Here is a 26724-nt window from a genome sequence, read left to right as displayed (position 1 = left end):
CTGCTTCTACTTATTGACTGATGGTTAATAAGCTGAAACTTGACGAACAGAAGCAACCTTTAGCAATATATATTTTTATTTACTCAAATACTTCAGCCTCCACTTGGACTCGAGTCTCATAAACTCTCATAAATCTTCGTCTCTTCCAATTAGTGTTGAAAATAAGCTGGAAATTGTAGATTATTTGCGTAAATGATTACTGCTGTACCCTGTGAATTACTGTATAGTAAGAAGGGAAGTAAAGTTTATTTATAAAGGGCTTTTCACAGACACAGTCATATAAATCACACGTAAGTTATACATAATCTAAAAACAAGAATAATGCAGTAAAATTAAGCTCGGGAGAACAAAACTTTAAATGTCTGCTGTCTGTGTTTCTTGTTTAAAATAAAGCAATAGAAAACAATAAAAACTTCAACACAAATATCAGACTGTATTCAACTGAAAGTCTACAAAACAGCCAAGTAAATTAGCACTTTAGAATCTTTAGAATTTCAAAAAATTAATTTAGGGGAAGCTAAGTGCGTTAAAGTTAGCTTAAGTGGCTAATTAGCTCCATTGTTAGTGACTCAGCAAAACTGTGCCTAATATTATTTATATAAGCGTATAATAAGTGCATATGTGATCCTATCCTGCTGCGCTAGCAACCACACATCCCAGAGGATTTGCACCTGACTCACTCTGCGGTTACAACAAACAACAAAATGGAGCTGGAATATGTGAAGCAAAACCAGGAAAGGGGAAAAGTTACACTGCTTACTGAAATGGTGGTCTGAAGCTGTAAAAGCTTAATTACAATAATATGTGGGGTTTAATTCTGCCCTGGGCGTCTAGTTAAAGTTAAACAGTCAGATTGGATCAGGAACGGACACAATGCCTGTGAGGTTTCGCCTCCAGATGCGGACTGGGAGGAATTCCTGATTTCAGACCACAGCTCAGTCGTTTAGAGTCATTTATTTTTATTGTTTATTTGTAGTTATTGGGGCCACAGTTGGCGATCTTTGTCAATGCTGTGAAAAAGGTCAGTGTGTTCATCTGCATATTTACAACAACTTGTTTTTCAAGCTCTGCAAACCAAATGCGGTCAATTGACTTCTGTATTTAATTATTTATGTCAAACAATTTGAGAAATCAAGAAAAAAATAATCAGCTTACCACTATTTACCACTGTTTTTCTGTTTGGAAAGTGAGCACCTCTTTAATTATACCCCTTATCTCAATTTAATGAAATGAATCACATACCGACTTAATAATTATCAGAAATTTCTAATTAAAAACATGTTATGGTATTCATATGCCTGTTCAGTTTACTGATAAAACAAAATGATTACAAACTGAGTCTCATAACAGGACAAGAAAATTTACTATCCCATAATAATAATATTAATTCAAATTCAAAAATACTTCATTAGTCCAAAGGGATTATTAAAATAATTTTATTATAAGTTTAGTAATAATAAAATTAACAATAATTCTATTATTATTAAATTAAGTGATAATTTAATAATAATACTCATTATTATTATAAATACAACGTACTTCTTTAGCTGAACTTCACATAAGCATCAAAATGTAATTATTTAAAACCAAAATAAAGCACATAATGTTAGGATGTAAGTAACGTGCCTGATTGATATTGAAATCATTTCGCTGACCTCCTCAGTTCCTGCAAAAAGTGGAAACTTGACATTAATTCAACAGTATTTTTGTTTTTTTCAGTGGCTGAGTTGAAAAAGCACTCCCTTTCTTTCTTATTCTTAAAACTGCACCACCCAATTATTTACAGGCCAATCTTGAACTGTTTAAAAAATTAAGTGCAAGTGTGTATGCGTGTTCATGCCGGATGATCTTTTTTACTTTCCTGCTGCCTGCATTTTTCCAATTCTTCCTCCAGTGGAGCCGGAGTTCAAGTATGTGGGCAACATGCATGGCAACGAGGTGCTAGGCCGTGAACTCCTCATCAAGCTCTCGCAGTTTCTCTGTGAGGAGTACCGGGCCGGAAACCAGCGGATCACGCGGCTGATCCATGACACACGCATCCACATCCTGCCCTCCATGAACCCCGACGGCTATGAAGTGGCAGCCAGGCAGGTAATGTAAACTCTGGTATATGTGTGAGCTTTTTTCGCCCTGAAAGAAAAACCAGAGACAGAAATCTCCCCAAGGGACTCTCTTTGTCTGTTTTTCTAATCTAGTCATCTGCTACCTAAGAAAGAAGAAAGAAGAAGAAAGATTTGTTATTTTTTCGCCAAAAATGTCAGGGTCCCAGAGTGAATCAAAGCACATTCCTCACACTCAACACATAGTTTGTTTAAATCCACGCGATAATATGCTAAACCATCAGTTTTAATTTCAAATGACACATCCAGACAATAGCAGGTAATTTTTATCCCAGTGTTTGCTCGAGTAAGTGACTATCTTGGAGGTAATTGGGGACTGAACCACAGATCGCATGCTACGCACTCTGACACAAACACATACACGTGTGTGCAATCTCTTTGAGGCTAATTATAAGTCCGGAAGCGAGCTGCAGCACATGGCAGACAGCAGGCCCTCTCTTTGCCAGTCGCAGCACATAGGAATAACTGCACTGTAATTTGGCGCTTAGCAGATGTTTGGGTGCAGCACCATCTGGATGGTAAGGTTTGTTTTCCTGAATCTTGGTTTGGATTGTGTCGGTTCTGTCCTATACAATGTCCTATACAATCACAGAAGAACAACAGAACCGGATACATTTTCATGAAGGTGTCTGTAACGGTTTTCAAACGTGATATTCTGGTACATTCGGTTCGATTGGGGAGCAAAGTTCCAACATTTGTTGAATTTTCAGATGGTTCGGTTCTCTTTTATTTGGAATTGTTCTTCTCAGAAGCAGCCGGGTACTGATGTACTGACGCACAGAAACAAAACCGTCACCAAGTTTCTTCACCCAGAGCTACAACTGACCAACTGACGCTACAAAACAAACAGTGACGTAACTTCTGCAGCTGAACAAAAATAACTGGGCAAATAAAATATATTAAATAAATGAATAAAAGCGTGTATTATCCATAACTTTAAAAAATAGTAATAATTTAAATAAAATACTTATTGAATGCAACATGTGTATACTGTATGTTTAAATTTGTTCTACTTTTGTGTAACCAGGTTGTTGTGTGTTACCAGGTCCCTCTTGAAAATGAGATCTAGATCTCAGTTGGGTTTTATATGGTTAAATAAAGGAAATAATAAATAAATAAATAATTAAATTTGTTATCATGATGATAATTTTGATTGTTGGGATTGTTATTGTTACTATTTTCTCCACTGTTGGTTCAATGAAAGCATCAATAAATTTGAAAATATGGTTAAATGCAATTACTGTACTAATAGGAACAGTATTTATGTTAGTGGGGCTCTAAAAAATGAGTAATAAATAGTTCTTATTGTAATTTTTATTGCTATCACAGTAGTATCACAAAATATCACGATAGAAATTTGAGTCCATATCGCCAGCCCTTGCTCCCCGTCACCAGTGGGGGCGCTGCATCAAGAGCCACTAAAGGAAACGGCACAAAAGCCTCAGAAGAAGACACTGACCGCAACTAACTTCTTCACAAAACGTAAACAAAAATGGAAAGCCGTCAAATGTTAGCTGTTATAGGATTTCATTTTGTTTTTTGGAAAAGACTACGAGCCATTTCTCCCGGTGGCGCTGGACACAAACGTTTGTTTTGATTGTATTTTCCCAGAATACCCTGACCTGTAGTTAGCTTCCTGCTTTTGGAGCGGTCTCCAGTCCAAACCGCACCAGAATTCACTTCAACCGAACCCAGTCATGAGTTCTTTTAGGCTAAGTGAAAAATAAAACTCAGACCCCAGCTAACTTTTTAGAGCAGTTAGCTGATACCAGCAATACATGCTGAGCAATCACTCAGTTGGTCAGTTTGTGTTTGTGGGTCAACAGGGTTCTGAGCTGAACGGATATCTGGTGGGTCGGGGGAATTCCAGAGACATCGACCTGAATCGAAACTTTCCAGACCTGAATTCACTGATGTATTACTACGAGAAAACCAACGGACGAAACCACCACCTCCCTCTGCCAGACAACTGGGAACAACAGGTCAGTGTTACTGGAGATGCTTCAATTATAATGTGCTTATGTCTCTTAAATACACTTAAAAGAGAAATAACCTTTTCTGACATTAAACAGATTTAATTGTTTTAGGACAGTTAGAATGTAAAACTTTCCTCAGTATTTGGTAACATTGCCTTTTAAACTGTCTGACTTGGCTCAAATGTTTTAGTTTCGTTTTATAATGTGTTAAAAATTGTTTTTGTCTCTGAGCAGAGTTGGGTAGTAACTAGTTATATTTATTTGTTTTTAACTTTTTTGGAAAAAATGTACTCTATAGAGTACTTTTAACTTGAGTAATTTTATTATTGCAGCTCTTGCTTGAATAAAATTTCTGGATACACTACCCACTCTGAGTAACTTCACTGAATGACAAACAAGCCCATTTTAAATTTAAATTAAATTAAATTTAATTTTAGTTTGGGATCAATAAAGTATATTTGAATTTCAATTTTGAATTTTTACCAAAAATTCACCAGACACAATCAAATACCAGCAGTTTTTAAAGAAAGAAACTGAATTTGCCTGATTTTGTTATTTTGTAATAATGTTATGCATATAAATTATTTTCATTTTGGTCTCTAAAATACCAAAATTTCCACAAAAGTTTGTATTTTGGTCTGCTTGATTGTTATTTTTAGATATTAAATGATTTATGTTTTGATCAGTTACTCAGTACGTGAATAGACCTTTTACCAAATAGTTTTTTACTCTTAATTCATTTCTTGGACAAAAACTTTTAATTTTTTTCTGCTTCTGGGACAGTGACCCAACAGGTTGTTGCTAAGTAACCAAAAAGTGAGTGGGTTGCTAGGTAACTAAAGAGTGACTTAGTTGATTCCACCAACCTGTAAAATTATTGAATATTCTATCACACAAAATGATCTTGTGTCTATCTCCATACATTATTACTGATTTATTGTCCAGTCCTAATGTTTTAAATGTAAATAATCTGGTTTTGGCTGCATATGTGTATTAACTTATTAATAGAAATGTCTGTTTAAATGAAAGAAAATACACAAGAAGGTGAGGAGAAAAATGAAGTCTGTGGGAAACCAGATGAGTTTGTGTGTGTATGTGCTGAATAATGGGCAACTGTGACATTGCTGGGTTTCTTTGGCATTAACTTTGTTGATATTCATAAACTGACGAGTTTTGACAGGATCGGATTGCTTTACAAACAATTTGGTGCAAATGTTGGACTCTTGAAACAGACAGGACTCTGTCTTCTGTTTTGGCAACTTTATCTGCCCCACCCTGTGTATTTTTTGGGGAATTGTTTTCTCAGAAGCAGCCGGGCACTGACGCACAGAAACAAAACCGTCATAAAGTTTCTTCTCCCAGAGCTACAACGTTTCAACTGACGCTTCTTCCGCTACAAGACAAACAGTGACGTAGCACACAGCTCAGATTCTGTAAAACATCTGCAGCTGAACAAAAATAATATATTAAATAAATGAATAAAAGAGTGTTTTATCCATAACAGGGTTTCCCCTAGTGTATTATAAGCCTGGCAGCCCGCCATGCTTTACTAGCTGCCCCGCCAGGCCAAGCGTTGCTTGTTTTTGTTATTAGAAGAATTAATAATAAAATAAAAAACATAAAGACTCTACAGGCGATTTGTTTTTTGTTTTAAGTGTAAATAACAGCTAATCTCCACTTTATTAACACAAATATAACATTTTATGTTGTTTTCATGAATTTGCTTTAGGTTTTTGCATGTAAAGAAACACAGAAAAAGGGCTTGAAAGAGTAAAGTTCCACGTAAAGAAAGCACATATCTTTCATATCTTTCTAGAAGCTGCAGTTTTGTGAATATTACCTTTAAAGTCTCTTAAAGGGTACAACTGTTGGCTTAACTTTACAGAGTAAATACCACCATTGAGGTTGGTTTCAGAAGACACCTGGCTTCATTCCAGGTGATCGAATGGCTTCTGCAGTTCACTGTGTACTTGCTTCAGGGCACTCAAGTGTGAAATGAACAGTAGGGGGATTTATAAAAGCATGTGCCGTCAAAGTATTGCAAATAGTCTGCCAAAAGGCACGTTTCCAGCATGAAGGTCAGGTCCTTGGGGGAGTCTCAACTTCTCCTCTCGAATGCAGAAGGAAAAAGCTGCTGTTCATGATTAACCCTTTTAAGTTTTCCTACTAGCTGGAATGAATATTGTAGCCTATCAGATTTCCATTTAATCAAAATACAACAGCGTCCTTCAGCCTGTTGTGTAAAGTTGAAAGTAGACATGATGGTGTTTGTACCACATTTTAGCAGATTTCCATCTGCTTTTAATAATGAAATGATGACAATTAGTTCATAAGATTGCATCACTTTTGCAGAAACCAAAGTCTGTCTCTCCTTTTGTTACTGCTGTTCAGTTTTTAAACAAATTAAAAAAGACGCATTCGGTGTTGCGTTTGGTTTCTGGTCGTATCCAGGTGGAGGCAGACTTGAAGAGCTTTAATAATGAAAAATTAAGATTTAGATAGAACTCCACTGAGAAGAGCTACAGAGAGTCAAGACAGGAGCAAACAAAAACCAGGAGCTTAAATGCTGAAGTGGAAAACAATAAACCAGATGAACTAATCAAAGGAGACGTGGAAACAGTGTTGGCAGAAGGAAAGTGGAGAAACTGAGGGAGGGAGACTAATTAACAGAAATGGAGAGAGAAAGAGCAACATAAATGTAATAGTAATAAATCCAAACGCACAAGAATAAACTAAGAAACTAAACGGATTGAACTGATAATTTATTAAATATAAGAGCAAATGAAATGAATACAAGAAGACGTATGGAAAAAAATAGAACAACGTCATGATCAAAACACACACACAAGGAGTTTGATTATTTCTGCTGATTCAATTTTTCTTCTTCTTCAACCTTTATTTAACCAGGATACAACTTCTTGACACCAATGATGTCTTTTGCAAATGTCCTGACAGTTAAAACATTTACTTACAAAAAACACAGTGCAACATCAATAACGTCATCAAATAAAACCCTCTCTCATAATGTCAGTTTAAACAGTGGCATATAGACTTTTTACTTATTATGATACAAAATAATTCATCTCTGCATCAACAGATAAAACATGCTTTATACAGGAAACTCTCAATGATTTGTTTATTTTAAAATATTTACAAAACTTGATTAAAAAATTATAAAGTGGTTTTGGGTGCAATCATAATGTCGCAAGACAAAGTAAAAAAGTAAAACAAATTATGTAAATATATAATTCTAGACTCTTACCTTATTGGGAAACTAGTTTAGGAGACTGGTTCCTCATCCCTTACTTTAAACCAGCTTAATCAGAAACTGGTTTAAAGTGTCTGATTTTTACTCTCAAGCAAACATGAGGAGTTTATAATTTCCATCTTTTTTCACCTCCATATTTTTCATTAAAATGTTAAAACTACTGTTTTTCTGTGTAGCAGCCCCAGTTTGTCCCAGATGGCCGCCTCCAGACTCGGAGACACAACCGTGCCACTGTTATCGCCGTGTTATTCATGCTGGTCAGGGTAACATTTACTGGCAACATGAAGCCACAAGCTCCGCGTTAGCCTTCAGGCAAATCAAGGCCGCATGCTGTAATTTAGCCAAGTGATAGTATTTCACTCAAAGGAATGATTGAAGTGAAAAATGCCTCCCTGTTCTTCAGATGTGGGGAAATGACTTAAGGTTTACAGAGACTCTGGAATATTTAGTGAAAATCCTCCATAAATAGAAAATCTTATGTTTTCATCTTTTTCTAATTACTTGGTAAAATGATGTTTTGATGTTTTAATCACTACCTTTTAGTAGAGTTTTTAGAAAACCTCACTGTGTGAAGCAGTAAATTATCACATGTGCATTACACTGTAAAAAAGAAATACTAAAATCTACTCAGTAAAATTAAGGCAGCACTTTACAACCCAATATTTTTAATGAGATTTTACTGTTTGGATTTGAGTCAAAGTTAATTTAAACCTTTTAAATTTAGTAATTTAATTTAAGTATACTCAAATAGAAAATATAATTTCATTAATTAAACAAGCAAATTAAGTCAGAAAAAAATACTTTTTACATTTATATAAATTAATCATAAAAATGAATTTAAGTTAATGTAAATTTATCGAACAACGGGGTACTAGAGCCAGGCTACAGGAATTGCTGTGCAATTAGAAGAACGTTGTCATACTATGAGCAGAATAAAGATGCACTTTTACTAGAGGAACATATTAAAATTATGGGAAGAAGTTTTAATAAGACAAAAGCTTTAAAAAATTTTTTGAGTTCTTTTAAAATTATTACTTTATTCTCCAATTATTATGACTTCATTCTGGTAATATTAAGACTTTATTTTTGTATTACTACGACTGTATTCTTGTAATGAAAGCAGATATACTTCGTCATAGACCTGAATTGAAAGCCTAAACTGTAAACTGTTAAACAAGATGGTGGCATTTGGCATGCTGACATCACTCTGAACTGTGGAAACCAACGGAGTGCATTAGTGGCAAGAAATTCAGACTTTTCAAACATTCAATTCTCAAAAATAATTGATTCCTTATTGCACTGTAACCCTCAGCATTACTCTGTTTCACCCTGACTCTTCCTCACAGGTTGAACCCGAGACTCTGGCGGTCATAAAATGGATGCAAAACTACAATTTCGTCTTGTCGGCCAATCTCCACGGAGGAGCGGTGGTGGCCAACTACCCCTTCGACAAGTCGCGAGACGCTCGCATTCGAGGGAGGACCACGTACTCGGCCACTGCGGATGACAAAATCTTCAGGCAGGTGTGCAGCTGCTTAAAAGTTCCTCCCAGATGTTGCACATCTGACCTGATCTCATTGTTGTCTGATGCATATTTGTGTAAGCATCTGAATGACGGGGAGCATATGCGTTTGTGTGTGATGATAGTTGGCAAGGACGTACTCGTACGCTCACAGCTGGATGCACTTAGGCTGGAACTGCGGAGATTTTTTTAACGAAGGCATCACCAACGGAGCCAGCTGGTATTCTCTGTCTAAAGGTAAAAAGTTAACTCCTAGCATGATGCGACCCCTGGTCATGTTACAACTTGTTTGTTTTTTCTCACCTTGTAAATATAGTCTCTATTGGCTTCAGCGCTTTTCAGCATGTCCTGCAGTGTTTGTTTTCTGGTTTTCACCCAACACTTTGATCATTGCTTTGTCGCTGCATACCGTCCCAAGCCTTTTTCTGGAAAGCTCTCTCTCATACTGACTCATCGTTGACTAGTTTGGACCTTTGCCTTTGCTAAACAAACCCACTCAGTTGATTCTGTCCCGTGTTTGGGCCGTTTTTATGTCTCAGCAATGTTCAATTGGCCATTTTTTCTTTTCAGAAAATTACTTTCTTCCCTATTTTTTCTCAGTCAAGTTTCTTTGTATAGCACATTTCAGCAACAGAACAGATCAAAGTGCTTCACATCATGAAAATATCATACAGTCACTGATTCTAAAACAAGCAATAAACATTGCATTTTGTCAGTGTTATCATTAAAATCATCAAGCAAATGCACATCGGGTATGTTGATAATTGCTGTGTTTTCATTACAGATGTTTGCAAAACTTTGTTGTTCCGCCAAAGTTGAAAAAACACAATTAAGTAAAAAAATACAGTTAAACTTATGAATAAGTTTGATCACACAATAAAAAATATGCAGCAACACCATCCTTCTTCCACTTCCTATCTTCTTCGTAACATCCGGTTGTTCATCACAAGTCGTGTGAAAAACAAACAAACATAAAAAACAGTGTTTCCATTGAAATACACTACTTCTGATACAGATGAAAAGCCGTGTCGGAAACGTGGATTTTTATAAACACTGTTTTTTTTTTCTTCCCTTTTTCGAATTTATCTTAATAGTTACAATTTGATCAATTTTAAAGTAAATGGAAATGCAGCTAATGTTCCATTTACTAATCAAAAACAACTCTGATTTAAAGGAACTCAATGTTTCGGCAGTTCTGCAGTTTTCTGAAAGTTTGTTCCAGATTTATTGAGCTTAGAAACTTTAGTAATTCAAAAATATGGCGTCAGATTTTAGAGGTTGTATAATTTCTCTTTTGTCTTTGGTAAAAAAAAACAAAAAACGCCATCCTTTTCTCCTGCTGGTACTAAACTCTCACGTTTGTTTTGGTTGTATTTACCCAGCATGCTATTTGCTATAGTCTGCTTCCTGCTTTCAGAGCCGCTTTTGGTCCACTTGGCGTTCACACATGCTTTTGAACGTCACCGCGGTTACATTTAACTTTGACTGAACTAAAACCTGGTCTGCTCAGGGGTTTAGGTAAACCAGAATTTGCTTTTTTAGTCTGCATCAGTGTTTGATAGCGAATTCACATCTTCCCAAACAAACTGGACTTTCTAGATAAACTAACTAGAGTTGGATTAAAGCAGTCTAAACAGGGCTGGTGTGTGTGTGGTTGTTTTTCCTATGTTTCTCTTTGTTGCCCTAAGATGAACTGGCAACCTGTCCAGAATGCACTCTTGGATGAACATAGTTTAATAAAAATTGTGAAGTCATGTTGAGCAAACCCCTATGCAGCCAAAGAGAATGAGTATTGAAATTCTCAGCTGCATACAAGCATAGACTTGGTAAAAAAAAGACAAGTATGGACAAGGCCTGAAATCCAGTTTTAATTTGGATTTTTTTTATCCCTGCCACGGGGGAAAGTAGATAAAGGTTGGACTGTCTGTTAGGTAATGTTGTAACGCTGTGTGCAGAAGTTGTAACAGTTAAGTTAAGCTAATATCACCACAGTCCGGGTAAACGTGATCTGTAGAGCTGATTCCAAACTAGAAAATTTATGCAGAACTCTCTTAAAACTGAGTCAATGGTTCATCGATTTAAAGTAATAATTTTGATCTATACATGCCCAGACCATTTCAAACTCTCTAGTGTGAAACTGATCTAGGTTTAGACTAGGGCTGGGCAGTATGGCTGACAGAATGTAAGCATTTCATACCAATCGATAATTTTTGTTTTAAATATCTGAAATGCTGACAAACTGCTGGTGTGATCTTTTCTGTTTTAGCCACAGTTTTTTCTCAGCTACATTGTTTTGTTTTTGTGTTTTGTTTTTTGAGCAGTCATGAGGCACAGGAGCAAAACCTGAAACTGCTACTCTATAGGTCGTTGCTAGGTAACCAAAGAATGCATGAGTTGCTAGGTAACCAAAGAATGCGTAAGTTGCTAGGTAACCAAAGAATGTGTGAGTTGCTAGGTAACCAAAAAGTGAGTTAGTTGATTCCGCCAACCTTTACTTAGCTGGGCTTGAGAAGTTGAGCTGCTAAACTCTTTCCTCTGCCTACATTAGTTCAGTGAAATTATTATTATCTATCAGACATGTTATTTACTGATATTGATCACAACATATATTGTTATTTGTTTATTGTCCAGCCAATAAACTTCGTAAAGTCCATAAATAAGTCTGTAAATGTTTCTAGCTGGTGTATTGTTAGATCAAAATCAAAGTGGAGGAAACTCTCTGTATTCTTTTTTTTTCTGTTCAAAAATCAAAAGAATGATGAGAGATTTACATGTTTGCCCTGTAATGAGGGATGGAAACAAGCTGGTTAATCTACATTGCTGCTAAACAGTATAATCAGAGTGTCGGTTTGTGTTTTTTGCACTTACCCAGCAAGGGCAATGATTGAGAAATGAGACCCATTTTTCCACCAAAGATTTATCTAAAACTTCAAATGTTTATCTGACCATAAGAGAAAGTGTTCGGCTTCATCTCAGTTGAAAAGTATGTGAAGCTGCAGAGCTTTACGAATGAGTCGTGAGTTTTTCAATGGGACGAAACCAGACGCAGTCTTATTTAGCAAGAGTATGTCATGTTTAATTTAGCAGGTATTTTGGTCCAAGTGTTGTGTCATGGTCTGTGAGGTTACGTTTGAGCTTCGTCACGGACATCAAGAGAGACGAGAAGCTTCTTGAATAAAAACATTTCAAATCTCATTTTTACTTTTGTTGGTTTTTTATTCACTCTTTGGGACATTTTGGTCTACTTCATGTTGTCTGATGGGTTCTAATAAGTGAATCTTTGGTTCTGAACCATAGAAATATTTTTAATCACAGTTAAATCATGGTTTAAAGTGAGGTAATTATATTCTGATCAACAGTTGGTTTGATTTGGATCGATTTATCTCCTAAAATTGTCAATTGAAAAACTACATTTTGTATTCTCTCCCCTCTTGACCTGTCACAATAAACAATAAATCATTTAGTCGCATGACAAATTAAAAGAAACTCAATTATTTTCTTTTCCTTGATTTATTGTTTTTCTCTTTTCTCTCTCTGTTTTTTTATTTTACCAAAAACTGAATGATAAAAATATTCAGTCTGGTGTTTTGGTTTCAACTAGCCCTTTTTTTCAAAGATAATTTTGTTTACAGAGACTTCATTATTCATTTTATTTGTTGTTTTCTTTATTTATTTTGGATTTTTAAAATGTCTTCCAGTTCCAGTGTTTAATGTTCATTAGAATTTAAAGGTTACCGATCTTTGAGAATGTCTTCTTGCTTTATTGTGCCTTTATTACTATTATATTACTTGGTCTCAAGGCAACAATATTATCGTTTATCACAATAAGTTCTGGGACAATTTATCGTCTAGTAAAATTTGTTATTGTGACATCTTAGTCTAATATGTATAAACATTTGTTTATTAATCTGAGAAGATAGGAAAAGTGTTCAGTCTTTGTCTCCAGAAACGTCTTGAACCTTCAGAGAAAATGAGATTTCTCTTCTAAAATCTAACAGGAATAGATTCATCATCTTTCATTTATTGTTTCTGTTTATTCAAGGCATGCAGGACTTTAACTACCTGTACACCAACTGTTTTGAGATCACTCTGGAGCTGAGCTGTGACAAGTTTCCTCCGGAGTCGTCGCTGCCCAGAGAATGGCTCGGCAACCGAGAGGCGCTTATTTCGTACCTGGAACAGGTCAGAAAAATTCACCCTGATGTCAATTTAATCCGTCTAGTGAACTCTTTTTCTAAATTTGGGCCTTCGGTTTCAGAGAAATATTTGTGTCAGTGAGTGTTGTGGTTTGGTTTTAAAATTAAATGTGCTTTTAATTCACTGCGATTAAAATATATAGTCAGGAAGTCTTATTTCACAAAGTCGGGATAATTATTTTTCCCCTCATTGTGGTGAAACTGAAATCCCTTCATTCTGTGGAAAGTTTATTGTTTTGGAAAGTTTGTTCGACATGTAATTTGTAGCCCCACCACCACTACGGTTAACAGCCATCCGTGGTATTAGTATAAAAAATGCTTCCCATGATGTTTTTGATAATAAAAACTCCAGCAGTTTTGCTTTTCTTTTTAATGTTGCCTGCCTGTTTCCAGGTGCATCATGGGATTAAAGGCATGGTGTATGACGAGAACAACAACCCAATCAGTAAAGCTGAGATTGTTGTCGCTGGGATTAATCATGATGTCACAACCGGTAAGACTGCAGTGTGTTTCTATTTATGTAAATGTTTTTATAGCAAATTCAGTTTTTATAAATGCTGGAAATGCATTTGCATTTATGTGACATGTATTAATAGGTGCCATGTATGTCAATTTGTTTATTTTGGCTATCGATTTTGTGCATTTTTGGAGTTATGTGTAAAATCTGAGGAGAAATTTCCATTTTCTTAACAATAAAGTATCTTATCTTGATCATTTGGATAGTTGCAGGAGACAGAATTTTATAGCAACAGGCTTACACATCTGGAATAAATAACAGCTATTTGATACAAAAACAGACATCTAAATAGTTTCCATTGCTGGAGGAGTGCACAGTTGATCTGACTGTAGGAGAAATGGACAAAATGAAAACTAGAGCAGTCAGTTTCAGACAGACATGGACCCTCCTCTGCTGGCCGAAGGGAGAAATGCACTTCTCAAACAAGTCCAGTCTAAACACAGTGCTGGTCAGAGGTTCGCATAATGATAATGTCGATAAGAATTTGGTGTACAAGTTTGAATTTATTCCAGATTTTCTTTAATCCACACAAGATCAAAGTTATAAATATAGTGATCATTTACAGGTGTACCTTCACTAATATTAGGTTAAAAGTAGAACTGGACAATAAATCAACAGCAATATGTATCGCAATAGACACGATCGGTATGAATAGATAATACATCTAATAGAATATTTAATACATAAAATATTCATGTAGACAAAGGAAAGGCTTTAGCTGCTGTAACAACCAGCTAAGCAAAGCTGGTGGAATCAACTGACTCACTCACTTTTTGGTTACCTAGCAACTCACTCATTCCTTGGTTACCTAGCAACAGTTTGGTGAGTAACTGCCGCAGCAGCAGTTTAAAGTTACGCCACTTTGCCTCATAACTGCTTAACAATAATAGAAAAAAAACCCCAACCAAACAAAAGAAAAACAGCATGAATAAAAGAGGAAAGACCATGTAACTAGTTTGGTTGTATTTCTGTTTAAAACAGAAAAACAAATCAATTATTATACGCAACGACTGATATGAGACACTTGTACCGTGATTCGTTTTTCAGCTATGTCGTCAAGCCCTCGCTAAAAGTCCTTTAGACAATTAGAGCTCAGCGAATAAAAGTTTTGTTGCCATTAACCTCATTAATATGATGCTCAATGTGCTAGTGGTAGAGAAACAACTTACTGTTACAGGAAAACTGCTTATCTGCCATCATTGGTGGCCATGCTAACTATCCTTAGCATTAGTGGTAAGTTGTGGTGAACCAGCTGTAAAGAGCAAGTCTTTCCGGACCTTGTCTGATTTTAAATCCACAAGTTTACAGTTCTGATCTGTAAATGGCGATGTAAAATAATTGACACCAACCTCTGTGTCGTGGATTCCTCCAGGTGTGGATGGCGACTATTTCAGACTCCTGCTGCCAGGAACGTACACCGTGAAAGCCTCCGCTCCAGGTTACCTATCTTCATCCAAAACAGTGACGGTGGGACCAGCTGAGGCTATCCAGGTTGAAAATTTTCAGAAAATCTCTACTTTGAAAGATTTAATTGTTTAAAAAGCGGCTGAAATACTCATCTTTTTTAAAACTTGCTCCCTGGCAGCTTCATTTTTACTTGAAAAAAGCGCCAAAACAAAACCTAAAGGGCAAGCACCATCATGGAAAGAAGAACATCTCCGCCAACAAGGCGTCACTGAAGCTCGGCCCAAGATGAAACATGCACAAAAACGCACACAGAAGTTAATCCAGAGACACAGAGAAGGCATACCCAGCATATTAATTATGTAAATGATACAAGTTCATGATATATCTTTGTAGTCTTAGGGTAATTATGGGATAAAAACATTCTTTTCTTTTTAATGATTATAAATCGTTGCATATATATGAAAGGGTTGTTCCAAGCCAAGTGTATTTATGTAACAGTGTTGATATGTATGAACACAACTGTTTGTGTAAGGGGGGGAAAAAAGCAACCTTTTTGTTATCTTGGTTACGTAAAATTTGATGAGAACTGTAAATGAATTAAAAGAATGTTTTTACAATTTTTGTACCAGCTCTGAATTATTTTTGCACTGATTCTCCTTTCACATTCATGCTTGTGAAAGGAATATGAATGTCTCTTTTGCATATAGAAATGTACAAAAATATATGCAGATGCAATATAAAAATTAAGAATAAAACTGCCTGAACTCTTGACATAATTTTGAAAATGATAACACACATTACCTATCTAAAAAAAAAAAAAAGAGAGAGAAAAGATCTGGTAAACACGTTCACGTGGATTTTCTTGCCATGGACGCTAGAGGTCGCTGTAGTGAAAGGAAACGGTGACCTCTAACTAATAACTAAATTATTTCCCCGATCTCTCACCATTCTTTTTGTTGTTGAAGGTTTCTTCTATTTCATATTAGTATTTGTACTGCAGCTTTATTTTCAGTAGAATTAATAAATTGTCATTCTTATTAAAATTACAAACTATTTTCCATAAACCTCAATGGTGGATTTGATAGATTTTAATCTTTGGGTGTAAATGAATCGCAGCTCCTGTGGCGTCAATATGTATGGAGGGACAGAAGTGCCAAAACACAAATAAGTTATTAAATTGTTACTTACAATGCTGATCCTTTGCTTCCAGCAGGTGGCAGCAAATGATTGTGCAAATAAATTTGAATTGAGGAGTTAACTATATTACACATTTATGAGAAGCATGTTGAATTTGTTGGGGTTTTTTTTTTTAGGTTTAGGATCTGATCAAATGTTTAATAATGTTTTGAGTAATGAGGGGGAAAATGAGGGCTGACGATGGAGTTTTTAAAAAATGGTCCCTTTTCCTGTTTTTATCTTTAATTTTAAAGATCTTAATTTGATTGGTTGTAGATCATCAGAAAACTTCGATTTGGTGGAAAAAATTACAGCATTGACGCTTTAAATGATGGTGTATCTTTAGGTTTTTATTTTTTTATTTCTGACCTGCAGACTTTGTTTTCCTTCTAAGGATGACACAGACATGTACATATGTAAGCATTTTTTTTAAAACCAACAACAAAGTATAACCGGTTATAGAGTAAAATAAATAAATGTGTGGTTGGTTTTCTGGAAAGATTATGTAGGTTTATATAAAAATTACTTTTGTATGACATTCATTACATATTTCACAAAACTCAAAGAAAAAAAAGATTTTCAGATTTTTTTTTCACAGGTGGGAGGATAATTATTTGATTTTGATTAATTGATACATCTCTAAATGTGATTAATCTTTTGATTAATGTGATTAATCAACTGAAACTAATGGTTTCAGTCATTTGAAACCATTGCAGAGCGATAATAGCCTCTCTGTTTGATGCACCGGAAAGAGGAAAAGTGAACTTTTCTGGGCACTCCATGAATTTGTGACCTTTCCCCGAAACAAACAAGCGCACTCATGAACCCGCTGCCATTTTACCATTTAAAAATGTAATATTATAAATATACAACAGTTATAAATTGAGTAATATTTATAATACCTGCATATAAAGTGAGCTATAGTTATCCGAGGAGCATTTACAATAAACAACATTGACATTAGTGATTCATTGTCATTTTGTCACTGACATCAGTTAAGCAACTTTCATTCATTTTTTCCCCACTAATGCATATTTCTCAGCAGCTGATGCCTCTCAGTGAACCATACAGCAGAGTTATTGTTTGAGCGCTGATGTATTCTGACTGAGCATCAGAGTGACGCTCCACTCGCAGCAATATTGAGACAAAACAATAGACCCACATAATGCCTTGAGATGAAAGTGGCCACTGTGAAAACGGACAGAGGCGGCGTTTCACTCGGATCTGGAGGCTTCACTGAGTCTGTGTGTGAACATGAGGTCACGCTTACGTTTGTGTAAACTCGGCTGAAAGTGGCGTCAATGAAGCCCACCAGTCGTGACTCTCTACGGTTTTCTACCCACTGTGGTTGACTCAGAGTTGATGGAGCAAGTGATGCAGTTTCAGAATCCTGGGTTTGTTTGGAGCCTTAAAATGTGTTGAAACAATGAGATAATGCATTGTTATAACACTTTGTTTCTTTGTTGATGAATCAGTAATGAGTAAGGAAAATAATGTCAGCTGAATATTTCAAAGATAAATGTGAAGACAAGTAAAAAAAACTGCTTTTGACTGTAACAATTGCATTTGGAAGTTTATAACAGAAAGCAGAGTATAAAAACTGAAAACTTGAATGTTTAATTTGAAAGTAAAATAATAATACATCATTTTATGATTTTTATTGTTTTTCTTTTTTTAATTAGCAATTGTCATAGTGATTACTTAAAAATAATACTTAAGTCTGTTGAAAACTATTTATACTGAGGATGCACAAAAAACTGACAATTCAAAAAATGAAGGAAAGAAAATACTAAATAAAATAAAAATTATTAATTCTAGTTATTATTATTATTATTAGTAGTAGCAGTAGTAATTATTACAATTTTAATATAAAAGAATTCTTAAAATTATGACAACCTTATTTGTGATAATCTTTTGTAATTATTTTTTGAAATAATAGCAATTATTAATATATCATTCTATTTATATAATAACAATAGTAATAATAGTAATTATTATTGTTATTTAGTAATAAGATTTTTTTTCGTATTAAATATGTTAATAAAAATGACTATTATTATTATTATAGTAATATAAATATTATAATATTATATTAGAATAATATATTGATAACAACAACAACAACAACAACAATAATAATAATAATAATAATAATAATATCCAGTTCTGTAACATTTCACCGGTTGATGCAGATGGACACTTTTTTATTTTCTAGGGCAACATTTCCAGACACAAATAAAATCCTAAGCAATTCACATTTAAATTAGAATCAGAATGAATAAAAGCCTCCTTTGCATGCGTCTGTGTGACTAATGGGAATTCTCCTCTTTTTCCCTTTTCCTCGCCCGCTCTTCACGGCAGCAGCATCTCGCCGCCCTTATTTCCTGCCATTGTTCTGCACATACAGGATCACATATGAGGAAGCTGTCAGTACTGCCAACGCAGCAAAAAATACAGAAAAACTTGATTTAACTTTTCACACCACAACACAGAATGAACAGTGGGTAGAAATAAACATGTACTTTCTAAACCTGTAATCCTTTCTGCCGGGGCTGTGATTATGTTTCCATAAAAGTATGATTTAAGTGTCACAGCCTCTTCAAATGACAGTGTTAGAGAAGAAAGCCATGAAGGAGAGGACGGTAAAATAAAGTAAACCTATCTGCAATGGTGTTCTTGTTAACTACGTTTACGCTTATTGTAGACGTTTACAAGTTAAAATCTCCCAGCTGTAAGAACTGTAAATGCTTTAGTCACTATTCCACTGAAATTATTTAGCTTTGCAGTACAAGATAAAACATATATACATATCACATGTCTGATGTCACGTTACTTCCTAAAATGACTCTGGACATCTTTTGGTGTAATGTGACTGGACAGCTCCAGCATGTACTGAGTTGTGCATAACTTATGTAATAAACTGAGGAAATGTTCATGCTGGGTTTCCTTCATTCTGCCAGAGAACAATCACACTGTCTGTACAAATTTTACATCAATCAGCATGTTCAGTCATTGTTTTTAGATAACAATTACTGCGGGAAATTAAATAATAATAATAATAAAAAACAAACAGTTTTACTGCATTAAGTAATTTTTAATGCTAACCTTAGAGCTAATATGAGATTATGTGTGCAAGGTAAGTAAACTAAGGCTTTACATTGAGTATTTTGTGTTTTTGAAGAGATTAAATCATCTTGTAAAGCATCATGTGCTCTTTAGTATTTGATAGAGAAGCTATTAGATGCTTTCACATGATAAAAACAATACAAAAGAGTATATAAGAAGACATCTAAACCTGTTAGAGTAATATACAGAATGTGATGAATATTATACTCAGGAACAGGACACAGGACAGAGCAGAAACAAAACACAGTTGTTTTTGCATGTATGGTGTATTTGACTGAACTCATGCTGGTCATTGTATGCCTCTCTATTTCTATTTCCTCTCTGTCTTATCTGGGTAGTTTCATTCAGCTGTTTCATAGTGAGTTTTCTCCAGATGTAATCATTAAAGTTTGCGTAATTCCTTAAAAAATTTTAGGCAATTAGTTAATTTGTACATCCAATAAAATAAAAATAAATCCAAGAAACCCAGCAAATTTCTTCAGGTGAGAAGGTAAACTTGGAAAACAATGTGCGTTTACATCAATAGAAAATAGGGTAAATGCCTATTATATTGATATACACGTATTAACCTAAAAACGCCTGAAAGATGTAGTTCAAACTCATACTCAGCTTGATAAATTAATTAAGAAAATATACTTTATTAATGTAATGAATACCAAAAATTATTATTTTGTTAGGTAATAATGAGTTCCTGCAAACCTCGTGTTTTTTTTAAATTTATTTATTATTATTTTTTTTTTATTCAGGCATGCGCGGGGCACTTCTCTGTAAATGTGGGTGGCGTTGATTGTATGAAGGCACGGGAAGGCGCAGAACAGCTCGTAACGGCTTGTCCCGTGTGAGACGTGATGACAGCTCCCCGTACGGAGACCCACAGTCACCCGTGGAGCACCGTGGGCCACTTTCTACCGGCACCATGCTCTCTTGACCTCTGGGTTCGTCCAGGGAGACGCGGACTCGGTTCAATCCGTGGGGACGCGTAGCTGCTGAAAAAAGTTGTGTCGCTGAGGGGAGGCAACTCTGCCACAACACCACCACCTCCTCACACATCACCGGCCTGAAGAAGAAGTTGGATATCTAGTCTGACTGGGTCTAACGGCCAGATCCAGGGATTTCAAAAGCGCACAGAACAACTCACAGGTAAGAAAAGCTACTAAAACTGAATACATTTAACCGTAACCCAAACCCAGGATGAACGACGTGATTCTTTTTCTTTTTTTTTTTTACATGAACAGCTTCAGCTTGGTGGGCATTTTCACGTTGTTTTCCCCCTCTTCTGCTAAAGTAAATGCGCAGCAGACCTAGTTTGTTCTGCATCCTGTGTTGGACGGATCAATGGCGTGAGGTGAATGGGAGTGAACACCACTAATGCTGCAGACGGAGAAATCTCCCTGCTGGGTGTCAGCTGTGGCCTCTGCTGTCAGTGGTTCCATTATGTGAACACACAGTCTAACACAAACTCTAATCACAAACACCTAAACCTTATAGTTGAGATCAGCTAGTTGCATAAAGTCAGGAGATTCATTTTTTCCTCAATATTAGTGTTTTGTAGCAGTTGTATATAGTATGATGCAGTGCAGTGAGAAACTGTTTAGTCTCAATTCAGTTTAAAAATTCAAAGATATGTCATAATTCCTATCATTTAAATGTCTAGAGAGATTTGTGGATGGTGTTGTTAGCATGTCAGTCTGATGACATGCTAACAGCTCAATAGCTAGACAACAGAGACAATATTTCACAGTAATATGTCCCGGATGACACTGTCAGTTGTTGGCAATCACTGCTAATCCACCTCATTTACTTTTGCCACTCCTCTTTAAATCCTTTTGAGACGCTGGAGTAGGGGATATGATTCCTGCCCATTATGATTGATGGGAGAGATGGTTTGAACTTCCTGTTTCTCTCTCTGCACCCATGGAGTTTCCTTTAGGATTTAGCTATAAATCTAATAATAACTCCCATCAAGCATTTGTAATAACTGCCAGGGAGTTTTTCACATTGCTGTGGAGGAATTTTGGCAAGTGAGGTTTGTAGTACTTGGAGACATTTTGGTAGGTCAGCCACTACTGGGAAGATGATCACTTATCGTTGTTTCTCTATTTGTGGAAAATGGCTATCTGTGTGGTTAACTGGAGCCCTGCCTTAGAAATTACTTTGTTTATATCGGGACATTTTGTGGTGGTTTTTTAGATTGCTTAGTCTATTTCATATAGTCAAACAAGTTCTAGTTAAGGGATTTCTTGATTCTTTTGATCTTGTATCATTCGGGGCCAGCTGTGGTTAAAAATTGGTTAATTATGGTTAATTCATTACTTATATTTACATTAGTTTAATAATTTGTAGCATGCTTGTCAAGAAGTAAAACAAGAAATTAATTATTCTAGAATTGCACTGCTAGCATGTTCCCTTTTGTTCTTTTGTTAATTTTTTTTTGTTTGAGTTTTGCTTTTTAAAACAATTATTCTAGGCTTGCATTTTGTGTACCTGAAAGTATTTTTACTTTTACTTTTTTTACATCCTGACATTTACTGATGCTAGCATACTAATAATCCGTCTTTAGCATCTCAGAAGTTCAAATAATAACTGGACCATAGCGCTACTTTTTTTTTTGTTTGTCTTAATAAGTTGAGTGAAAACCATACAGCATTCTGGGGGATGTAGGCAGAGGAGATGCCTAACCTCTCACTAAGTAATGTTGGTGGCATCAACTAACTCACTCACTCTCTGGTTACCTAGCAACTCACTCATTCTGTAGTTACCTAGCAACGACCTGTTGGGTAACTTGCGGAGCAGCAGTTTAAGTTTTTGCCACTTTCCCTCATAAATGAACAATTACGTAATGGAGTGAAAACTGTGGAGAAAACAGGAAAAGTCACGCCACCAGTTTGGTATTTCAGATATTTAACTAAATGCATTAATAAGTATTAAAATGCGGTGAAGACAACTTGCAAAAGTTCAAACTGAGCATCAGAGTGGCAGAGAACAGGGATTTAGACTGCCAGATGGATGGCGATCAAAGAAAGACAATAGCTGCTTAATTAACCAACTTGTTAGAACCAAGACTTGCAGAATACCATTTCTGAACACAGAACACGCCGTAACTTAAAACAGATGGGCTACAGCGACAGAAAACCACACTGGGTGCCTCTTCTGTCAGCTAAGAACAGGAAACTGAGGCTACAATTCACACAAACTCACCAAAACTGAATGTTACCAGATTGTAAAAACATTGCTTGGTTCAATGAGAGTAGGTTTCTGCTGTGGGAGTTTAAGGAAGGGTCAGAATTTGGTGTAAACAACATAAAAGTATTGATCAATGATGTAGCATAAGTGTGGGTTGGTTGCCATTGTCAAGGTTTTGAAATGTTGCAGTTTCAAATGTGTATTTTTTCCAATAGTTTACGATCCTTTTAATGAGATGAAGAAAAGAGGAATCAATTGCTCTGCCTTTCCCGTCCTCTGTGTTTTAATCTAGTACTCATCATTCCTACACTATTTTCTCTTGTCTGTCAGAAAGTAAATCAGCTATTTTTGGAAATCCGTGGCTTGGAAATGAAAGGATCACCAACTATTACTGTTATTAAGATAAGAATACACATAACTAGAGCAGGATAAGTAGCAGTCTGCAAATTTGCTACATGAGCTGATAGCAGGGCTAATTAACCAGCTTTATTTACTTCCAGTTTTATTTCATTAAGACAAACATGAGTTTATCTAACACAATAAAACTATTTACTTAAAAGCTAACTTTGTACCAATTAAGCATAATTTAAATGCCACTGATTATTGTTAAGTCACTTCTGAGGGCTAAATATTGTCCAACACAGGACTAGCAAGGCGTGCCTAATAAAGTGCCTGATGGCTTTACATTTTTTACGCACTTGTAACATTATTAGCAGATCTAATCCATTGAATTGACACCTAGCATAGGCCATTATGTTTTTTTTTTTTAAAAGCTATAATTAACGTTGAGGAAAAATATTAGTGTCACAGCATTTCTGTGTAACAGAATCCTACAACAAATACGAACAAATATTCTGAATGAATAAAGCGAGAAATGTTTGGATGTTGGAAAATCTAAACTGAATTAAATTATTAAAATATTGTTGAAGCTGATAAAAAAAGCTAATGATAATCATATAATACAGAAGATTATATGATAATTCAAGGTTTCCCCCAGAAAACCTGCTAAACCTGGTGGTTGCTAAGGCTTGCTAAGCCGCCAGGCCTCATCTAGCGGCCCGTCGTGTTTTTCAGTTAAAATTTTTTTAAAGTTGACTGGAAATTTGAAAATATCACTTGATAATCATGTGATATTGAAAAATTGGACGATTAACACCTGAACACCAACTATAAATCCATACAACATTTTAAAAAGACTTAATAAATAAATAAGTAGTGCTTAGCTTGGTGGGGGGCACAAGTAAAGCCTGGTGGCCCGCCAGGCTTATAATACAGTGAGGGAAACCCAGTAATATCATAAGTATAAAAATGTATGTAAATGTTCCAGAAATATTGCTTAGTTTTGAAAATAAGTAGAACTGAACCTTGGGGGACACCGTTAGCTTCACAAAAGATGCTGGAGAAGAGAACAGTAGAGAGATGTTTGTTTCCTGGCTGTTAATTTTAAGGATTTATGTGGGTTTTGCTGACAGTGTTGCGTAACCTAAACAAGGAAAAACACACTGCTAGATTCAAAATGTAAGTTATGTTCAAAGTGAGACATGATAAGACTTTGTTTGTTCAAATGTTTGCTGACACAACCAGCCAGAAATATTGTTTTTGTTTATTTAACTGTTAGAACAAGCTAATGTCACCTGAGATGTTTTTAAAAATGTGCTTAAAGACTTTATCCATCTGAGTTTTACCACAAAACAGTTTGATTCAGCCTCACCTCTGTGCTTCAGCAACTCATAAAGGTTTTCAGTGCATTTCTTACACTGAATTATTGAAGACTAACAGGGTCAGACATCTGAACATGGTAACGAAGAAATATGAGATCAGTGTTTACCTTTGTGTACATTACATGTCTCTCTAGCAACTTATAGCTGTTTGCTTAATAAATCTGATAAGTTGTTCTGTTTGTGCAACTCAGAGCTTAAACAGTAGTTAATCTTGATATACTGGACAAAAGTTCCGGTTAAAGTAAAAAAGATGTTATCAGTTACTGAAAATACATGAAACGGGTAGTGAAAAACTCTATTCGCTGAATTAACTTAGACATTTTTATGTTGTTCATGAAACTAGTTTATATATAACAATTTTTTAAAACTTTTTATTCTAAATGTTCAGTGCATGCATGTCACTGTACTTTAACTGCTCTCCTTTCAGCCTCATGTTTGTCAGACTTGCATTGTTTTTCATTAATCAGATGACAACTGAACTAGTTGTTATGTTTGCATTGATTTCATTAAAATCTAAGTTGAGAGCTAGTAACCAAGTACCATTAATCAACAGATGTGTGTAGATAAATAAATGACAATAAGTTCAAACATTTTACACTCTGCCATTATAAAATAGTTTATAGTTCACCAAATGTTATTTATGTCACTGACAGTATCTGAATTATATTGTTTTATGCATTATGTCTGAAAGGATTTATTTTAAGAAAGCTGTAACAATTACAGGTTTTCTGTGGCCCCTTTTATAACTTATATGTTTTGCAAAGCTCTGACCCATAATATGTGAACAAGATCTATAATTAAGGAAAGCACTTCAGGGTTTCCCCCAGAAAACTTTCTAAACCCGGTGCTCGGGGCGCTAGGGGAGTCATCCAGCCGGCCGCCATGTTTTTGAGTTAAAAAATGTTTAAAGTTGACATCAAATTTAAAAATATTACCTGATAGTTATGCATTATTCGAAGACTGGAAGATTAATACCTAACCACCAACTATAAAGCCTTAAAAGAATGGCAATAGTTAAAAAACCCTAAAATAAATAAACAATTCTCAGCCTGGTGGGGGCACAAGTAAAGCCTGGTGACCCGGCAGGCTTATTATACACTGTGGGAAACCCTGCAGTCAACTTAATTTAGTTAAAATGTTCAAATTATATTAGCCATTAGCATATGTAGCATTAGTACTTGCAAACAGAGGTGTATCTGTGTATTTTCTGAATGTAGATGCTTATCTTAACTCTCAGATTTTTAAAAATTTGTATTTGTTTCCAAATCTCCAATAAACAAAAGTTGAAAGCTGAAAATGATAAAGCAGAACAACTTTGCTATAAAATATTCAGCCTTATTTTCTGCTCACTACTTTTTTAAAAGTTGCTTGATTAACAACAAACATCTTCACAGAAAATAATTTTATGACTTTTGTGTTTCTTCTCCATTTTAATCACCTCACTCACACTGAAAGCAGCTAACTTTAAGATTTTTTCCAACCACATCGGCACCGAACTGCATGGTTATGAGAACACGTTATAAAAAGAAGCAACGTTCAGTTTTTATGCTCCTTTAATCTGGAACAAACTTCCAGAAAACTGCAAAACAGCCAAAACAACGACTTCCTCTAAATCAAGGCTGTTTTTGATTAAAATAACTGGAACATCATAAACTGTAGTCTGTTTTTTAATCTGTAGTGGTTTGGCCTTTACTTCGCCACTTCTATTTAATGCTTTTTGCTTGTTTTTCCTTCTGACTGCATAAAGCACTTTGAATTGGCTTGTTGCTGAAAATGTGCTCCAGAAATAAAATAGTCTTGTTTATATAAATGTGGCAGTGGTAACATTTTATTATTGTGTTGATAAAACACACCATTTACAGATTATGTGTTTAGTAAGACACATGAAGGGAAATGTAGACATTTTAAACTCAATTAAAACGTCACTGGAAGTTGAACGATGATCAGAAATATGGAAGGTTTCCTCCAGAAAATTCGCGAAGCCTGGTGGTTGGTACATTTTTTTTTAAATTGACAGAAAATTTGAAAATATGACTTGATAATTATGTGTTATTGGAAGATTAATATCTGAACACCAACTATAAAGCCTTAAAATACAAACATTGTTGAAAAACTTAAATAAATAAGTAATGCTTAACCTGGTGGGGACACAAGTAAAGCCTGGTCGCCCGCCAGGCTTACAATACATTGAGGGGGAACCCTGAATATGGCAAGCATCAACTTTTCCAATAAAGATTACTTGATTTCTATTTGAGTAAATAACATGAATTTTAACCATTTTCACTTTCCATTTTTTATATTATTTTTCATGGATACTTTAAACATTTCCGAACCAAAGTTCTCATGGATATTCAAAGTTTTACAGCTTTTTCTAAAATCTTCGATGTTAGATTTTATTTTATTTTTTTTTGGGAGCAGGGTTTCCCCCAGTGCATTATCAGCCTGGCGGGCTACCAGGCTTATTTATTTAAGTCGTTTTAAAATCTTAGCATTTTTTTTTACAACTTTATAG

At 35.3% G+C, this 26724-nt stretch overlaps 1 protein-coding gene across 1 annotated transcript in view; it reads left to right on the top strand.

Moving 5' to 3' along the window:
* The window catches only part of cpn1 (carboxypeptidase N, polypeptide 1), a 20576-nt gene extending 4982 nt beyond the window's left edge, over positions 1–15594 (top strand). The window contains exons 3-10 of the mRNA XM_007574294.2: positions 1895–2091; positions 3947–4102; positions 8711–8887; positions 9012–9123; positions 12929–13068; positions 13476–13575; positions 14972–15090; positions 15185–15594. Of these exons, the coding sequence (XP_007574356.1) occupies positions 1895–2091; positions 3947–4102; positions 8711–8887; positions 9012–9123; positions 12929–13068; positions 13476–13575; positions 14972–15090; positions 15185–15295 (1112 nt within the window). The 3' untranslated portion in view covers positions 15296–15594. The remainder of the gene's footprint in view (positions 1–1894; positions 2092–3946; positions 4103–8710; positions 8888–9011; positions 9124–12928; positions 13069–13475; positions 13576–14971; positions 15091–15184) is intronic.
* The last annotated feature ends 11130 nt before the right edge of the window (positions 15595–26724 follow it).

Source organism: Poecilia formosa, unplaced genomic scaffold (assembly GCF_000485575.1).
Source record: "Poecilia formosa unplaced genomic scaffold, Poecilia_formosa-5.1.2 Scaffold348, whole genome shotgun sequence".
Classification (NCBI taxonomy): Eukaryota; Metazoa; Chordata; class Actinopteri; order Cyprinodontiformes; family Poeciliidae; genus Poecilia; species Poecilia formosa.
The sequence above is the reverse complement of the archived record's forward strand: the minus strand, read 5'-3'. Positions and strand labels throughout refer to the sequence as shown.